The sequence below is a fragment of the Rissa tridactyla genome, chromosome 2 (assembly GCF_028500815.1).
Source record: "Rissa tridactyla isolate bRisTri1 chromosome 2, bRisTri1.patW.cur.20221130, whole genome shotgun sequence".
NCBI classification, from domain to species: domain Eukaryota; kingdom Metazoa; phylum Chordata; class Aves; order Charadriiformes; family Laridae; genus Rissa; species Rissa tridactyla.
Window position 1 is genome coordinate 802,886 of NC_071467.1, and position 16,169 is coordinate 819,054.

Below are 16,169 nucleotides of genomic sequence, written 5' to 3' on the forward strand. Positions count from 1 at the left end.
GCATTTCCCACTAGACCAGGTTGCTCAAAAGCTTGTCCAACCTGGCCTTGAGCACTTCCAATGATGGGGCATCCCCAACTTCTCTGGGCAACCTGAGCCAGTGTCCCACCACCTCTTCCTGGAACGGGTGTCTCTGAGCTTAAGGACAACATCAGACAGGGTCAACCAGACAGAAACGCCCGGGCAGTGGAGAAGAGTCCAACCAAAACCTGGAAGAGTCCCATCACATCCCGAGCTCCACGCAGAGGCACAGGATCACTAAAGGTGGCAGCTATTCCTCCTGGCCACCGTGAGCATCCAAAGTGGATTTGGAGCTCTCCGGTTTTGGGTTTGAACCTCCTCGTGCAGCACCGAGTGCTTGGGGAAACTTGGAAGTGTCTTCTGCTGCTTTTGGATGCAACGCCCCCCCGCTTTCCTTGCACATTCCCATGGGCAAAAAAGCATTTTCCAGATTATTTTTTGTTTCCCAGGTCCATGTCCAGGGTCTTCCTCCTCCTTGCTGATACCAAGCTCATCTTCTAGGCAGTTTTCCAGGTTGGATTGCTCTCACCAGGGAAACTATCCTCGCACATGGCATCATCATCCATTTTTCCAAACCCATTATAGCCTTTCCTAGCGTCCTTACATCAACGCTTGGTGCATCCAAAAGCAAATCAAGTGGTCTTCCTCCAGAAACCCTTGTCTTCACCTCCCCACAGCCCATCTACGGGCTCGTCTGGCCACAGGAACATGGGCAGCATCACTGTCCTTGGCCAGAGTGGGACACTGCAGGTCAGAAGGGCAGATTTTGGATGTCGGATGCTGGGAGAGGAAAGACCATGAGAGCTGAAAGCCAGAAGCCTGGAGCTGCTGATGGAAAACATCTGATGAGATGGAAGATGGGGACAGGGGATGGAACAGCTCCAGCAGGTCCAGGTCAGAGCCCATGAGGGGCTATCACCAGCAGTAGGGCTACACCATCTCAAGGATGGTCTATGGCATCCTCTGGGATGGGAGCTTGGGGCAGGAGAGGTCTTCAGGACCTAGTGATAGGAGAAGGGAGAACGGTTTTAAACTCAAAGAGGGAAGATTTAGGTGAGATCTGAGGAAGAAATTCTTGGCTGTGAGGGTGGTGAGCCCCTGGCCCAGGTTGCCCGGAGAAGCTGTGGCTGCCCCATCCCTGGAGGGGTTCAAGGCCAGGTTGGACGGGGCTTGGAGCAACCTGGGCTAGTTAAAGACGTTCCAACCATCTAGGGTTGGAACTAGATGATCTTTAAGGTCCCTTCCAACCCAAACCATTTCATGATTCTATGACCAGAGAGGGGACGGGCAGCTCAGAACCCTGGGAAACAGATCCTGGAAAGATGGTGTGCTTCTGGCTGTTTCATTCCAAGGTTTTGAGGGATCAGCTTGCCAAGGACCAGCTTCTTTGAGGAACCAGCTTGCTATGGACCAGCTTCTATGAGAAAGCAAATCCGGCAGCCAGGTGGGCAGCGCCACCAATCCCGATGTGCCAAGGAGGAGACTGAGATAGGACCTGCGTGGGGGTGCTGCCTGCGATCAGATGGGACAGTCCGCACCAGAGGGACAAAACTCCTCAACTTACTTTCAGTCTTTACTGGGAAAAAGTCTTGCTGTAACTGGAAATTGCCTTGGAGTTCCTGGTGGGCCCGGTGATGGGTTCAACCAGCACTTGAATGGCTGGAGCTGGGGTGGTGGGTCAAGACCTCAACTCAAACGTGGGGCTGCACGTTCCTGCTCACGGCGAAAGCCAAGGGCCAGCGGCGCCACTCCGTCACCTCGAACCGATACGGCTGGGAACAATCTGGCGAGAAACCCCTCATTTCTGGCCAAAAACCGCGGTGAAAACCGAAGCAGGTGGAACGCGTGGAACGGGGATGGTTTTCTCGATGCTCTTAACCCCCTCTAGGCCATGCCATCTCCCCTCGCTCTGCGGAGGGGACATCCCTGCTCACGCATCTCCTCCGGCTGGATGGGGACCAGACGTGGCATTTTGGGCGTCCCCGGAATCCAGCGCTCTTGGAGGATGCTACGAAGCCCGGGACTGAGCTGTCACGGGATTGGTAAAGAGAAATCTCCTGCACTGCCACCATCCGAGGCTGCCGGGACGTGAAACGCAAGGAGAGGAGTTACTGCAAAGCACATGAACCCCGCGTGTGTGCCGGGAGCACCCAGCACAGCTGGGAACGGGTGCTTGAGGCTCCCCTGGGAGCTGGGCGGGTGCTCGGGGTCCAAGAGCTGGGTCCCACCAAGCAGCAACCAGACCAAGGGAGGAGAAGCAGCTCCTGAAGCCACACCACAGGGCTGAGGTGCCTGTGCTGGCAACTCGGTGGCTAGGAATCGCCCCGGGGACCATCCCGCTGGATCTGCAGCGGAGGCAGGGATTTAAACCGCCTTTACAAGAAGAAGGAGGGTGGTTGAGAACATCGCGCTGCCATGTTGGGGTGGCCTGCCCAACCCGGCGTGGCGCCTGAGGAGATGCTGCATGACGGGGTGGGGGTTGGTGGCGTGGGGCACGCGGTGAAGCCCCCCAACGCCGAGGACATCCCCGAAGACATTACCTGAGATGGATGCAGGTAGGGCTCGGGGGAGGCCAGGTTGGTCTGCACGGAGACGCTCTTCTCCAGCAGGATCTGGGGGAAGCCCAGCTTCTCGAAGGTGTTCCTCTTCCAGTGCTTGTTCTCCTGCTGCGCCAACGCCTCATCCTCGCTGAAGGCTCGCACCACCGGACCTGGCATGGGCAAAGGGAGGGCACCGTCGCTCTCGTAGCCCGAACCGTCCTTTTGGGAATCCCAGCTGCTCCGTTGCTTCATGTGGTAGTGGGCTTGCTGGGCTTCCCAAGCCAGGCGGGCTTGTGCCAGGAAAGGTTCGGGGAAGCCCCGCGCCGCCTCCGCCTCCGCCGCCTTGCTCTCCGTACGGTTCATCGGTGACCTGTTGGGTCCCGGGGTGGCTCGTTCCTCCCCCAGCATCTGCTCGCCCAACACCTCCCGGTCCCCTGAGCCGTCCGTGGAGGAAGCGTTGGGGTCGTGGGATAGGGAAGGCTTTCGGCTTTTCCTCTTTCTGGTGGAGGGCGAGTAGCCGGTGGAGGACAAGGTGTCCTGTTGGCTGGACCACGACATGGAGTCCTCGCCCTGGGCCACCTGACCACCCGTTGGGCCAGGGCAGAAGTCGGGTCCCTCCATGCTGCTGTAGTCACCCGATTTGATCTCCAAGCGTTGGTCCCGGACCAGGCAAGGGCTGTGCTGCAGTGAGTAGGAGCCGCCGATGGGGTTGGGGGAATATTTGTGCCTCAACCCCGTCTTCATCTTGGGGCTGGAGCCCGACTGCTCGACGTAGACCAGTTGCCTGACGTACTCCTTGCCGGCAGGGCTGTACTCCAGGCTCATGAACCGGTCGGGACACTTCTGTTTGGTGAGCACCAACTGCTGGTAGGGCGAGTTGGAGCCTTGCTTGGGCGATTGGAGGAAGGGGTGAGGTTTACGGATGGGCGATTTCTGGGGCGAGCCGGCTTTGTAGCTCCCGCTGGCTTCGTACTGCATGTCCACGGGGGGTTCGTCGTAGATGGGAGCCTGGTACTCCATGGGGGGTTCCTCGTAGAGGGGGGGCTCGTAGGCGTAGCGGGGCGAGGAGGGTTGCGACTCGCTGGAGTGCTTGCGGTGCTGGGCTTGGAGCGGGGAGCAGAAGGAGTCCCCCCGGCCAAGCAGCGGCGAGCAGCTGCCCACGTGCTCAGCCCTCTTCAAGAAGGGCGACTGCTTCCTCTCGGGGAAGAAAACCGAGTTGTCGGCGTCAGGGGTGAAGGTTTGCAGGTTGGGCGACTGTTGGCCCCCCGAGGGTCGCCGGGAACGGGTGCCCGGTTGGTTTTCGGGCGCGTAGCCGTTGCCTTGGTGCATGAGGAAGCTGGGCTCGCGGTCGGTCACCTTGATCAGCATCCGCTCCTTGGTGCCGGCGTTCCATCGCAGGGACGATGTCCTGCGGGGAGAAACACAGCGCCGCCATCAGCGTTCCAAGCCCCCCATGCCCACAGACGGACAGACACTCCCATATCGCTTCCCTGGGACCTCCCAGACCCTCGACTACAGCAGAACCCAACGGATGGACACGCCCAACCACCCCAAGCCTCTCCCATCAGGTGAAGACCACGTCGGCGATGGTGAAACCAGGGCATTGCAACTGTCCCACAGGCAGTGGAACAAACCCACACCGACCTCAGCAACCCCCGGGGTGCACGAAGGATGCGCAGGCTGGAAAGCCAAGCCCCGAAAAGCCATGACACCCCTTGGAGCACTTGCCTAGGAGACAGCCCTGAATCAGCCCTCCCCGCTCCTATCTTGGTGCTTCTTGGAGCTGAACGGTGATGGAGGAGCGAGCACGGCCAAGCGTTGGTGACAACCCTTGGGGTAGGTGTACGTTGGGTGACAGTTTCATGGGTGTTTTGGGAACGCGGTCCTTGCAGGAAGCAGGGACTGACCCCACCATGGTCCCCACCTGGGAACCGGCCCCTTGCCGGGGTTGTCCCATCCCAGGGCAAGAGGGAGAAGCCGCCTCCGCACAGCCCCATCTCTCCCACCTCTTCTTGCTTTCCATTCCTCGCAGCACCCGGCATTAACCCATCTCACCCGCTCCATCCAGCCCCCGGCCCGGGATTAACACCCTCCTCCAGTCCCCAGCTGGAGTTGGGTTATGTTAAAAACCAAGAAAATACAACAATCCCGAGCATCGTTTAAAAAGAAGTTGAAGGCAAAAACCGTCAGACTTTGCCCCCTCTGACGCAGAGGGAGCCCACGGTGGGGGGACGGGGCAGGGGAATGAGCCCCTGCCTGTGGTTTGGCTCCTGTGGGGATGGTAAATAGTTCAAAAAGGGCTTGAAAACACAACCCTGACCTGTGTAGAGATGTCCCAGCCCCATGAAGCGCGAACCCCCGTTGCCTTGTACCCCAAGGCCGTGGGGCAGCTACTTCTGGTAGCACCGAAGTGGAACACCGACATGTGGGGCAGGGAGGGGAGGGACAGCTCAGCCATCTGCCTAAACCCACACGATGCATGGACACCTCGGTCTCCAAAGGGGTGGAGGACAAGCACCACAGAGGCGAGAGGAGCTGCCCTCCATCCCCTTCATCACTGAAAAAAGCCCTAGAGACAGCCCCAGATGGGATGAGCATCTCAGCACGGATGCGAGGATGTGCACGATGCCCACAGGGAGGCAAGCGGGAGCCGGAGCGGTGGTGGTGGATGCCCACGGCTTCTTTTTCTTGACGCTCAAGCTCACTGCGTCCCTCAGCCACTTCTCATCCCGTGGGATGACGCCCTGCAAACTTCCGCTGACATTCTTTCGACGTGGAGCATCCTACAGCCTCTTGGTGGTGTGTGACTTGCAGAGGCCACCCGCACACCCCAAACCCGTGCGGCGTCGGGATGGAAATTACGCCACGCGTTTTTTCATACGTACGACATGCGCATGTGCACAAGCGCCAACGGGGACCTTCTTCATTCTAAGATGTGAATAATCATCCCCAAATTGTCACCCAACAGGCAGCCCAGGAAGCCAACCGTATCCTGGGTTGCATCAAAAGAAGCGTGGGCAGCAGGTCGAGGGAGGGGATTCTGCCCCTCTGTTCCACTCTTGTGAGACTCCACCTGGAGTGCTGTGACCAGCTCTGGAGTCCTCAGCACAAGAAGGACATGGACCTGTTGGAGTGGGGCCGGAGGAGGCCCCGGAGATGCCGGGAGGGCTGGAGCCCCTCTGCTGGGAGGACAGGCTGAGAGAGCTGGGGGGGCTCAGCCTGGAGAAGAGAAGGCTCCGGGGAGACCTTCCAGCCCCTTCCAGTCCCTCAAGGGGCTCCGGGAAAGCTGGGGAGGGACTCTGGAGCAGGGAGGGGAGCCATGGGACGAGGGGGGATGATTTTCCACTGAAAGAGGGGAGATTGGGATGAGATCTGAGGAGGAAATCCTTTGCTGTGAGGGTGGTGAGCCCCTGGCCCAGGTTGCCCAGAGAAGCTGTGGCTGCCCCATCCCTGGAGGGGTTCAAGGCCAGGTTGGACGGGGCTCGGAGCAACCTGGTCTAGTCAAAGATGTCCCTGCCCAGGGCAGGGGGTTGGGACTAGATGATCCCTAGGGTCCCTTCCACCCTAAACCATTCTCTGATTCTGTGATTCCTGGTGCGAGCAGGGGTGAAAGCTGAGGCAGGCAACACGCCGAGCGCGCCAGGAGCTCACCCGAGCAGGGCTCAGCGGAGACCAACTCATCCACAAGTGAAAAAACCTCTGGAGCCTCCAACCAGAGCCAGGAGGAGACCTCCTTCACCGCTACCCAAAGTCCACATTCTCATTAAAGCAGTTGATCGTCCTGGTGGGTAACATCTCCGAATGACAACATGTCCCCACAAAGTTGGGTTTCTCATCACCGATGCTCCAGCAGCTCATCCGTAGGTTCTCCGTTTCAACCCTAACTGCAATTGGCAATGAATCAGAGGGGTTTTTTCCCCCTCTTTATTAATAATTCATGGGCAGAAATAATTATAATTTCAGGATAACCTCGGCCCTGCAGGATTAACTCCTCGGGAGTGGGTTGCAGGGAGCTGTGCACCACCTGGGCAAGGCTGGCTGGGTTCCACCTGGGCTGCTGAGTGTCCTGGGACGAACAAGAAAGTCCAAGGGTTGGGGAGCAACTCAACCCTCTTCAACTGAGTCCACCTCTCCTGGAGTAGCTCCGAACCAGTGGATCATCCACCGTGGAAATAAATGCCCCTCTACAGGAGGGCGGACATCAAGGCTTGGACCAACTCCCGGCTACCACCTCCTCACAAAATACAGTGTCAAATAGAATCATAGAACCTTCATGGTTGGAAAGGACCTTTGAGATCATCGAGTCCAACCAAAAACACTGTGAGGAGCAAAACTGCAGCCCAGCTTGGGCTTCAGCCTTGGACATATTGACTCTGCTCCAGCCTCAAAGGCAGTTGTCACTTCGGTTGGGACGTTGCCCACCCCCTTGCCAGCATGCTGCTGTCAGATGGGGAAGTAGGAGAAAATAATTTCCGAACACCATCATAAGCTTGGGCAAGAGCCAGGAAACAAATCTGCCAGCAGCGGGATGTGACGTCGGAGCTGGACAGAGATGCCCCCATCACTCCCCAAACTGCAGGTAACACCAAGGATGTGGTTTGCACCTTGATCTCCCCCAAACGTTGGGTGACCTTTGGTGACCAACCCTTCTCCTGGGCTCCACGGAGCTCGTTAGTGGGAAATGTGCCTGTTGGTTGGGAAGGGCAGGAGCCGGACACCACCGGCTGCCATCTTGTCACCTGGCTCACGTCTGTTCTCCAGGGCCATCTCAACCCGCGGCGTCTCCAATGAAGGACACAATGACCTCACACCGTGAAAAGTTAGCCCAAGAGTTGGCTCACGTTTCTACTCCCATCCGCATGAAGCTGTCGAGAGTACGAGACTCTTGAGTTACTGCCAACTCCGTACTCGATCTCTTGATCGTGGTGACCTGAAGGTAGGAGGGTCCCACAGCCTTTTCATCGATTAGAGCCTCTTCTCACGATGAAATCCCAGAGATGAGGGAGGCTGGTGCCCAGCAGAAGAGGGCCTTCCCACTCCTTTTTGGCAGCAGGCACCATCTCCAGATGCCTCACTGCCAGCACAGCTCTCAGAGGTCACGCTGAGCAGCCCACCAGCCTTGGCTCCAGTTCTGGTGCCAAAACGTCCCATTGACGTATTGTCCGACGCACCCTTCTCCCCACCCACCGCTCTCTGGATCTCATGGATTCCGAGAGCTGGAGGCAGCTCTCCTTATGCCGTGTTACCACACTAAACAAGAATTAAACCTTCTCTCCTGCTTTCGTGGAAGCACGTCTACAGGGAGATCTTCTGCATCGTGTCCTGAAGGTTGAAGATGGCTCCTTGTTTCTTCGAGAGGGCAGCAGAGCCACCAGCTCTGGCCACCTCACGCTGCCTTTCCCAGGTCTACCTGTTTAAGACCACGCTTTGATTTTCCTCTTTGCTACCCCAGTTCTCCCTGCTCTTTTCCACCTTATCCAGAAGACTTCATAGCCACTGGTTGAGGGGTTCTGCAAGAAGAGGCTCTTCTGCCCCTGCATGACCTGGCACATGGATCATCCCAACTCACAGAGGTTTTTCATCTGCTCAATCCACGTTTCAAGTCCTTGGGAGGTGCCATCAAGGCAGGGGACGCTCAGGAGGAAGAGCAGAGGTGGCTTTTATGGAGGTAAAAGCATCTCCCGTCTGGCAGGAGGGATCTGAGCTGGGGTTTGCTGGTGTCTCCAAAGCACAGAGAAGCACATCGTGTTACCGGTTCCTCGCCGAGTCCCACGTTGGCACAGAAGATACCGAAGGCACCGTCTGTGACACGTCTGGGAGCACAGGCTGCTCTCCCAGTTTATTCCTCTTTCATTCTCAGTTATTTTTTCACAGCCACTTGTCCTTTCTGTCCTTCAGGAAAAGGTGGAGTGAGTCCAATCACCGAGTTTTGCAGAAAAATGCCCACAACGAGGCATATATAAATATCTCCCTGCATGGGGCTCCACCATCTCTCAGCACCCTGCTTTTTGCTTGCCCACGACTTTGTCCTCGCTCCACAGGATGTGGGGAACAACTTCTTCCTTCCCTTTCTTCAGCAGCCTTCCAAGCTCCCGTGGACTTGAGCCTCCTGCCAGCTTCTTGCCGTTGAAGATCTGCATGAGTTTGGGTCCCTCCAGACTGGTTGTTGGATCTCAACCACTCATCAAGCCCTTCCAGACCCCCAAAACTCACTCCACAACCCTAGGAGCATGCCCTGGAGAGCACAAACAATCAGGGGAGGAGGATGAAGGAAAGCCTTGATAGGTCAGAAATGCCAAGAAACGTTTGGCCGCATCGCCCCACATCAACCACCTCAAATGATGAGTGAGGGGAGAAGATAGATCCGCTATGGAGAGCACCAAGGACCTATTTCATCCCCTGCCTGCTCCATCATTAACGGGCAGATGTCCCACCAGCACTGAAAAGACCAGGGTGGTGAGTCTGGAAGCAGCGTGATGGGGCAAGAAGGGCTTTGTAGAGTGGAGTTGATGGTTGGACTCGATGATCCCAAGGGTCTTTTCCAACCTAAATGATTCTATGATTCTACGATTACAATCCCACCAGAAACAAACCTTCCTGCTGCTGCATGGATCCTAAACGAGGTCTTCTCTTCCTTCATCAATTATCCGACCACAGAGGACATTCATTTATTTTCACCACGGTTATGAACTGCACTAATTACAGGCCGGGTCGCTTAACCCACCCTGTGCTACCCAGCACATCCTTGTCACCTCCCCTCTGGCTCATGCCACCGGTTAGGACCGCGGCTGAGCAGCCACCAGGACAGATGGGGACTTGCATCTTGAGGATGATGAACCAGAAGACGGAGCGATAGATAATCGGGCCAAGGCTGGGCAGGAGCCAGGGCAATCAGACCTGGAGCGATGCGGCAGAGCTGCTGGATCAGGACATTCCTGCTCATCCCACGGGGCTGCGGGGGACCAGTCCTGGGTTCCTCACAGGCTTTTTGATTCTTCCAGTGCTGGCTTTCCCATTAAATGTAAGCATATATGCGGCTGGTGGGCAGGCTCTGTGTTTTGGAGCAATTCGAGCATCTTCTTTTGGTTCCTGCACTCTGCTTTTATCAGATTTATCTAATCTATTATCCAATTTCTTTAGCCTTCAGCCTACCAAAGCGAAAACCCCTGCAAGCTTGATTTCCAACTAATGGAAATGGAAAGCAACCTCTTGATCTGCTCCTGCACGTGCTGCTTTTCCTGCCCAGACCACATGCGAGGGTCTTGGCCAAAGGTCTTGGCCAACGTGGCATCACCCGGGGCCTGTTGAGGAGGAACCGAGGCAGCGTGGCCAAGGCAGAGGTGGGAAACGCCGTGTGGCCGCTCTGATGGTTAACGCACAGGGATGCCATCGCTCACTGCCGAGGGTCTAATGGACCCTCTGAATACAAGGGCAGAAACCCAAGGAGGTGGTGGCACCCCACAGTCTGGAGCGGCTGCAGGAGGGTGGTTGTTGCCTGCAGACGCTCTTAGCTCTTCCTACAATCACCCCAAACCCCACAAAACCCAACGAGGCAGAACTTGGCTTCATTCTTCACGTGAACAAACGAGTAAAAAAAACCTCCGCTGCCGTAGGCAGGGAGTACAGGAACGTACGGGCTTCTGACGGTTAAAATGACTGAAATGCCTGTTTTGAGATTGAAATAGAATTGCAAAAATCTATCGAGAGTCTATTTGTTAATTCCGGTTTATACACGCAACTGCTTCCCTGCAGGATGCAGCTTCTGCGGGGGTCTCCTCCCCTAAAAGGGCTCCATAAGCCCTCGGTTGCTCCCCGTTTCTTCTGCTCTTCCTCCTCTGCCCATCTGAAGGTCATTAATCTTCATCAATAAGCTACTTTTTATATACAGACTCCCAAAGCTTTCGAGGCCAGAAAGCAGAAGAGTCTGCGAGCATCCCCAGCAGAGCCAGGCAGCGTGTCCCACCCGGAGCTGCTCGTGCCGGGGGTCCTGCTGTGAGCACCATCTGCCTCTGGGTTCTTAATCATTTGCAAGCAACGTTCCTGACCCATGGGAGAAGCTCTTTGAGTCACCAAGCGATGGACGTTATCTTCTGCTCGTTAACGTGGGGCGGGTATCCACCGCCGCTTGCGCAGCCCAGCTTTGGCACGTCAAAGCAGAACTTTGTGGAAATTATCATCAGGTTTTCTGCATCTCATGGTCTGGATCTTGCACCGTCACCCACTGGGTGGCACGCAACTAACCCACGTCTGTGCCGGACTCGTTCCTCAAGAGCAGAGGACACTGCCCACAGACATCTCCAAGGTCTTTGCAACCCTACACCAAATCTCACAGCTCCTCTTGGCACCTCCTCGCGTCCTCCATTTGCTTTCAATGGCAAGAGTCGTCGCACGAGGGAAGGATAAGCAACATTATGGACCTTGTGGTGGGACGGGACCAAGCAAATTGTTCTCCTGTTAGCCAGTTCCGTCTCTACGACGTGGGTAAAGAAATAGTTTCTGGTTTCAGATGTGACCACAAGCCACGAGCATCAGAAACCACCTCCCACTACTGCCCAGAAACTGGTTTCTCCAATTAATTTTCTAACCTGGGATGAGACCGTATTGGCTCGTTAGCGATTTGCAGCCCATCACAGAGGAAGGGGAGACTCCAGCTGCCTCCTTGGGGTCCCCCAAACCTCATGGGTGGACCACTGCGAGCCAAGGTCTTTGCTGTCTGCTCCAGGGCCACCTGAGAGCCCAAGTCCTTGTTACCCCTCTCTTTTCTGATACTCCTTTCCCCACATTTTTCTATTACACACAGACGAGTCATTGAAACTCCAGCCCCATCCGTGGACGCTTTGTTTTTGGAGATGAGGTTGAGGGTCTTGCTTGCTTTTAAGTAGCGTGGCAGAAGGCGTCATTAAAGGCTGTAATGCCAAATGTCCCCGAAGGCGTGATTAACAGTCACCACCCTAAAAATATCAGCAACCTTGGAAAGCCCCGACAATACTCAGCAAAGCGACGCTGCTGGAGCGGCACAAGCTGCCATCAGTGTGTCACCTTGGTGTCATCAAGGCCCATCTCCTCCTGCTTTTTCTGCTGGGGACCTCTGGCAGAGCGGGGTCACGCAGAAGGTGTCCCCAAAGCCCCTCAGGTGCACCAAGGTGACGGCGGGGGGACCGCAAAGGCCGCTCTCCTGAATCGGCAGTTATTTGTGAAAGAGCAAAACATCTCCAAAGCTAGGGGAGATCAACCTGCTGGCGTTCCTCTACCTCTTCAGCTAAAAGGAGGGGACACCAGCACGAAGAGATGAGCACCAAGTGATGCTCCGCAGAGAACCACGCTTCCGCTCTTCCACCGTCCCCATAGGGACACGAATCCGTCCTAAGTCCAGGTGCTTTAACTCAAACCAGGTGAAAGCACCTCATTAATTCCCGGATTCGCCACTTGCATTAATATTTCAGCCAGCAGCCTGCATCTGGCAACAAGCGGCTACAGATAAAAATCCCCGCGGAGCAGCCCTGCCCGTCCAATCATCTAGCCAAGGTAGAGCTTTCAATCAAAATATTAAGTAACAGCCACCGATAAACCTGAAAGCCTCCATCGTGCCGCCCTGGATTATTGCTGAACGCTAGAAGGCATCGCTACAGACTAAATTGAATTTTCTGCCTGCGAAAAGGAGCATTTGCGGCCAAATCGCCGCAGCCACGGATTGCTCCGTCACTCCAATACACGAAAAGCGATGCTGCAAGGGAGGGCGAGCCCCGCCGAGGCTTGGCACCCTCCTGGCATGGGAGATCCTCCAGAAATTCAAAGTATTTCTGCTCTCTCCGGCTGGGCACCGGGTTGCCCTGGCTATTTTCTCCTCACGGGGAAGGCAAGGTTTGACTTACGACTCCGAGTACATTTCCACGACAAGCTGCTTCCCAAATCCCTCTAATCTTCTATCGGCGAAATCAATTTCTTTGCAAATTTGCATAATTTCCGCCGACTGAACCGCGGCATTTATTTAAGGGGTGGATTTTTATTTTTTTTTTTCCCCCAAAGCACTCGAGCGCCTTACGCTCTTAAATCCTCCCTCCCCGCTCAAATACCCCTTCCCCCGACCTTCTTCCAGCCTTCGGAAAGTCAACGGAGGAGGTGAGAGGAGAAATCTCCGCTCCCTGCACGCTCCCCCACCTCCCTCGCCCAGGAATTGCTTGAATTCCGGTTGCTCCTGCTGGAGAAATGCAAGAAATCCTCCCCCTGCGCCGCGTCCCTGCGGCGGGCGGGCGGCGACACCATCCCTGACATTTAAATGAGAATTATTTCGATGCCTTGCAATAATCAAAACCATCCCCAGCTCTATTTGCTTTAAAAACACTCACGGCAAGCGAAATTATTCCCTACGCTCGTGCTTTCTGCCACGACGCCTTTAACGTCGTCGATTGGCAGCGACATTAAATCAAGGCAGGAGCAGTGAATAAAAGCACGGGTCACAGCTGGGCTTAACTGCAATTATTTTAACGACGTTGTTCTGGCTTTTAAAGGAATGATACTGCAACGCTTCTCCAAAGGGGATTTAAAAGCAAGAATATTCACAAAACCTACCCAAATACTCCCATTTTTTTCCAGATACGTTTGCTTGTCCCAGGGCGATTTGGGCTTCGCAGATGAAGACTATAATTCAGCGCCAGGATTAAACGGGTTTCCCCCTTCCAGGGGGGGAAGGAAAAAAAGCCCTTCGTTTGAATCATTAATTCAAATGTATTGGTTTCCAACGTCCTCTGAAGGCTCGCAGACACTGGAAAAGCACGGGATCACTGGGCACCCCGCCACCGCCCTGCCATGTCCCCAAGAACCATCCCCGGGTCGTACCCAGCCATCCCCGTGCCCTCGCTCTTCCTCACCTTCCTCCCCGGGCCGCGGGAGCCGGGCGCATCTCCTCCCCCGTGCCTTTCCACCGCCCTCCGGAGCTTTAAGTTCCCCCCCCGGCCCTCCCAGGATCTGGTGCTCAACTGGAACCACGTCAATTCCCTGGGGATGGGGATGAGGGATGCGGGATGCGGCTCAGCCCCGCTCTCCTCCTCCCAGTTGGGTACCACCGGCTGCCGCGCCAAGCGCATCCCGCTGCGATGCTCCGGGGTCAGCGATGAGCCGACGGCAAAAAAAACCAAACGCTCCCGGTACCTGGCGCGCTGCCCCACGCCGCTCCCCGCCCCCCAAACACAAATATCTTCCTATAAATGCAGGCGAAGAGGGGGAGCCGGGAAAAAGAGCCTGCCTGCTCTCCGCAGCAAGCCTAGAAGATGTCCGGGATCCAAATGGAAGCCTCCGATGATCCCTTCTAAATTTTCCAGCTAGGAAACCATCCTTAGGACAGCCATCCAGCCTCTACAATCACGCAAAAGGCACCAGAAAACTCAATTTTTTTTTTACTAATTTAGAACTAAATCGGGGGATAGGCCGACAGGCTAAAATCCCCCCCCACCCCGTCCCTAAGAGTTCATTGCTCTTCATCCACAAGCATTCCCGCCCCCCCCAAAATTTGTACGTCCAGAATTACACGCTTACAGAGTATATAAATATCCCGGAGCTTAGGTTCTACCTGAAATTTTAAATTCCTGCTCAAGCGCTCCTTGCTTACAGCTTTTACGAGATAGGTGGCGCCCGCAACCCCGCCGCAGCCTCTCCAGCCCTTCTTCTACACTTCCAATCTCTTTTTCCCATCTTTATCTACACGCCTGGAAAGCTCACGTCCTCCTTGGTCTTTGTTTTTTTTTTTCAGAACCCCGCAGACACGGTCGAATGCCATTCCTGCAGAACCCAGGGCGAGCGAGGTGAAATCCGCATCGTTCGGGCAATCAAATGGTTATTTGGAGAGAAGTGGGAGCGCCGGGCCCAAGTTTCCCAACCTCTGCATGGACCTTGGTGAGGCTAAACTGGTTGAACCCTGGTGAAAGGAAGGTTTCCGTGGTCAAATCCAAGCTGGGCCACGTTCTGACAATGGTCTGGATGGGGCAGGACACAGAGATGAGCCATGGCTTGGGCTGAGCTCTCCTTCTTGGGCTGCACCAGGTCCTCAAAGCCAGTGTAAAACCATCCGGGCACAGCAGGGAGCACCCTCGGGCTTTCGTTTTGTCAGCCGTTTCTCATCATAGAATCATAGAATGGTTTAGGTTGGAAGCGACCTTAAAGATTATCTTGTTCCAACCTCTTCCTTGGAGGTTCTCCATGCTCTCCTCTTTGCCTTCAATTACTGCGCCCACCGGTCTCCCTCTCTCGTCCTCCTTAGCTTTGGTTGGGACGGGCTGACGCATCTCCCCGATGGGGAAAACCAAGAGGAACTGCAATTTGAACAGGTTTTACGCTTGTCGGGATCAGGAGGAGATGGACTGATCTCGCTGCCTGTATTCATGGGCGTCAGATGTCACCCACCGCTCCCGGGGGGACAATGGGGGAGCTGACAGCTCTGGATGCAGCTGCGTGGCAGGAGACCAGCTCCGCGACCTGCCAACCTCTTCCCAGGATGATCTGGGACTTGGATCACCCCATCCGTGGAGAAACCATGGAGAAGGTGCAGCGTTACCACCAACCGGATGGCGTCACTGCTGCCCTCTTTTTTCTGTCTCCTGCTAAACACCAGCGGTGGGACCACGAGGGACCTTTTGATGGATACAAGATGAGCCATGGGGCGTCCTGGAAGCCGAATATCAGGCTCGGTCTTGCTGGGGGGAATTCAGAGTGATGGGAAGGCTGAAACCCAACCTTCAGCCCATCGCTGTTGATTGCAAAGCCTGGCTTGAAGGGTGTCCAAGGTCTCACCAGGCTCCTCGCACACGATAATTTCATTCTCCAACTAAAATATAACCGAAGGATTGACACTTGTGACCAAGGCAAGCAAAAGCCACCCTGTAAAAATACCTTTTTTTTTTTTTCCAATCTTAATTTTTTTCTAACGAAAGGAGAAGGCTACAACGTCCAGGGATTGTCCCATCCCTTTTCCCTGGACGGCGCTATCAGATCACTTTTAGCTTCAGGGCCGCCACACCACATCTCTACGTGAAATATCTCCCACGTTGGCCGCCCGAGCGCTGCTGCTAACTCCTCCTCTCTCGGAAAAGCTGCTCCCATGCCATCCGCTCTAATTAGCAGCAGCGGAAGCTGAATCAAGACAAGAGAGAGATAACGAGCTTTCTCCTCCCCGTCCCCCCCCATCCCATTCAATAGCACGGGATTTTTCAGCCACCCTTTCTGCAGCAGCGAGGGGAAAAGCAAGGCTCTGAGCCACTGTCGAGACAACGAAAACCACTGTTTTCCGGTGAAATAGCAGCAGTTTCTGAACATCATGTTGAGCGGAGCATGGTGTGGTGGACAGGTCTGCAGCCCACCCTGTAGACCCTATGCTGGGGGGCAAAGAATCCATATCGAAGGGGTTTTGTGGGCTCTAGCTAATAAGCAAATGCTGAAATGAGCTCGGATGGCTGTTCCGGGTGAACCGTGGGCTGGTGGCTTGTTCCTGAAGGCCAGGTTGACCTTGCTGAAGGTCTGCATTAGCTTTGGTTACCTGCTACATCTCCCCACAGCACCCACTTTGTGATCACCAAGCTCTCAAGCCATACAGGGACAAGCCGTGGTGGCCAGGGGGTC

General features: G+C 55.4%; 1 protein-coding gene across 5 annotated transcripts in view; it reads right to left on the minus strand.

The window, feature by feature from the left end:
* Positions 1-16,169, minus strand: part of ARHGAP39 (Rho GTPase activating protein 39) — a 161,883-nt gene that overhangs the window by 13,477 nt on the left and 132,237 nt on the right. For all 5 annotated transcript variants that reach the window (XM_054192203.1, XM_054192204.1, XM_054192201.1 and 2 more), the window contains one exon: positions 2,562-3,969. In XM_054192203.1, the coding sequence (XP_054048178.1) occupies positions 2,562-3,969 (1,408 nt within the window). The remainder of the gene's footprint in view (positions 1-2,561; positions 3,970-16,169) is intronic.